At 52.3% G+C, this 1,681-nt stretch overlaps 1 protein-coding gene across 1 annotated transcript in view; it reads right to left on the reverse strand.

Moving 5' to 3' along the window:
* Window positions 1–1,681, reverse strand: part of LOC140327375 (uncharacterized) — a gene marked incomplete in the record, with an annotated part of 25,035 nt that extends 23,354 nt beyond the window's left edge. Inside the window, 1 exon segment of the mRNA XM_072406761.1 lies at window positions 1,555–1,681. Coding sequence (XP_072262862.1) covers window positions 1,555–1,658 — 104 coding nt within the window.

Consider the following 1,681-nt stretch of genomic DNA (forward strand, 5'->3'; position numbering starts at 1 on the left):
CATCATCATCATCATCATCACCATCATCATCATCATCATCATGACGGTCCAGCGGAGGATGGAGCACCCGACACTCCCCATGTGACCATTGCCATGTTACTCAGTACAGGTAGAAGGTGAGACCACACAGCTCATTGTCCAATCAGCAGAGAGGAACATTGGCTGCACCCTCTGGCCAGGACTCCCCTCACCCTTCCAGCAGAGGTCACCAGTGGTATCAATGACTGCAGAAATATGGAACAGCAATATCACTTTCGTGAGTTCAGTATAAATGGGAGGCTCCTGCACATCCCTGGCATGGGCTCACAACCTCTGCTGGGTATTGATGCCAGGGGTGCTATCACAGTGCCCCAGCCCCCTTCCTGGCAGGATCCAGCAGTGTGCACAGACATACAAATGGCTGGGGGGGGGATATTTTACCCCCCTCCTCCTCGCTCAGCGGATCCTTAGGATTGGTATATACAGATCATTCTGGTATTTCCTCCCATCTGCTCCGTCAAATTCTTACCTCTGATAGTTAAGTGCAACAAACTCCCCATTGATCCTGCCAGAAATCCAAAGAGCTGATCACTTCCTGTGTGCCAACCCATTATTCCCAGATGTCCCTCTCTGAAGGGGAAGGTGTTCTGTAGTTCTAACACATTCTATGTTCTAAGGTGACAACCACTGAAATCATCAAAATGATGGAGTGTTGTCACCCTAGAACAGGAAGTGTGTCACTGGCAGGATCCTGAAATGGAGTGCAGCCATCACTTCTAAGGACAGGTACACTTTATGATTGATAAATCAGTTACCGTCTTATATCAATTACCCCTTGGCATGAGCCGACTTATCCTAAGTACCCTCTGGTATGGGTCATCCTATACCATGTGCCCCTGGGGTGGGTTTTCTTTTCTAGGTACCCCCTAGGGTCATCTAGGGGGTCCTCTTATCCCAGATACCCCTAGAGGTGGCTCATCCTAGGTCAGGTACCCCTTGGCATGGGTCCTCTTATCCCAGATACCCCTAGAGGTGGTTCATCCTAGGTCAGGTACCCCTTGGCATGGGTCCTCTTATCCCAGATACCCCTAGAGGTGGTTCATCCTAGGTCAGGTACCCCTTAGTTCAGATATTTTTATTGCCCCCCCCCCCAGTCATTAGCATTTTTTATTCTTTTTCATTCTTAATTGCCCTTCAATGCGCCATCCTGAATTCCTTTGGCCCTGAGCTGTCAGAGGTCCCCACCTTCCTTCCTCTGGGGCCCCTGGGGCATCATCCTTTCTCTAGGGGCCCCTGGGTTCTCAGGTACCATTGGGCCCTGGATAAGGTGGGACAATTCTGAGATGGGTAAGTTACAGGTGGACCCCAGTGATGCCCCAGCAGTGCCCTGGCACCTCCTCCATCATTAATATGCGGTACAGTTGTGCAGAACTTTCCCCCTGCCCTCCAGAACCTGCCCCCCCCCCAATCCTCACCCCTCTTCACTGGGCCATGGTCCCAGCCCATCCTGAATTCTACCCCTGTTCTGTGCCCCCCTTCTCCCCCTGGCACTGTTGGCACCCCCTGGGGTCTCACCAGTCGGTGGAGATGCGCTGGTTCAGGATGTCCTCCTTGGCAGTGATGAGGGACAGGCTGTAGGTGTCCAGGTTGAGGGCGTGCATGTTGGCGTGCTGTCTCATGTCTGCCTGGGAAGTTTGGTGAC

Source organism: Pyxicephalus adspersus, chromosome 3 (genome assembly GCF_032062135.1).
Source record: "Pyxicephalus adspersus chromosome 3, UCB_Pads_2.0, whole genome shotgun sequence".
Lineage (NCBI taxonomy): Eukaryota > Metazoa > Chordata > Amphibia > Anura > Pyxicephalidae > Pyxicephalus > Pyxicephalus adspersus.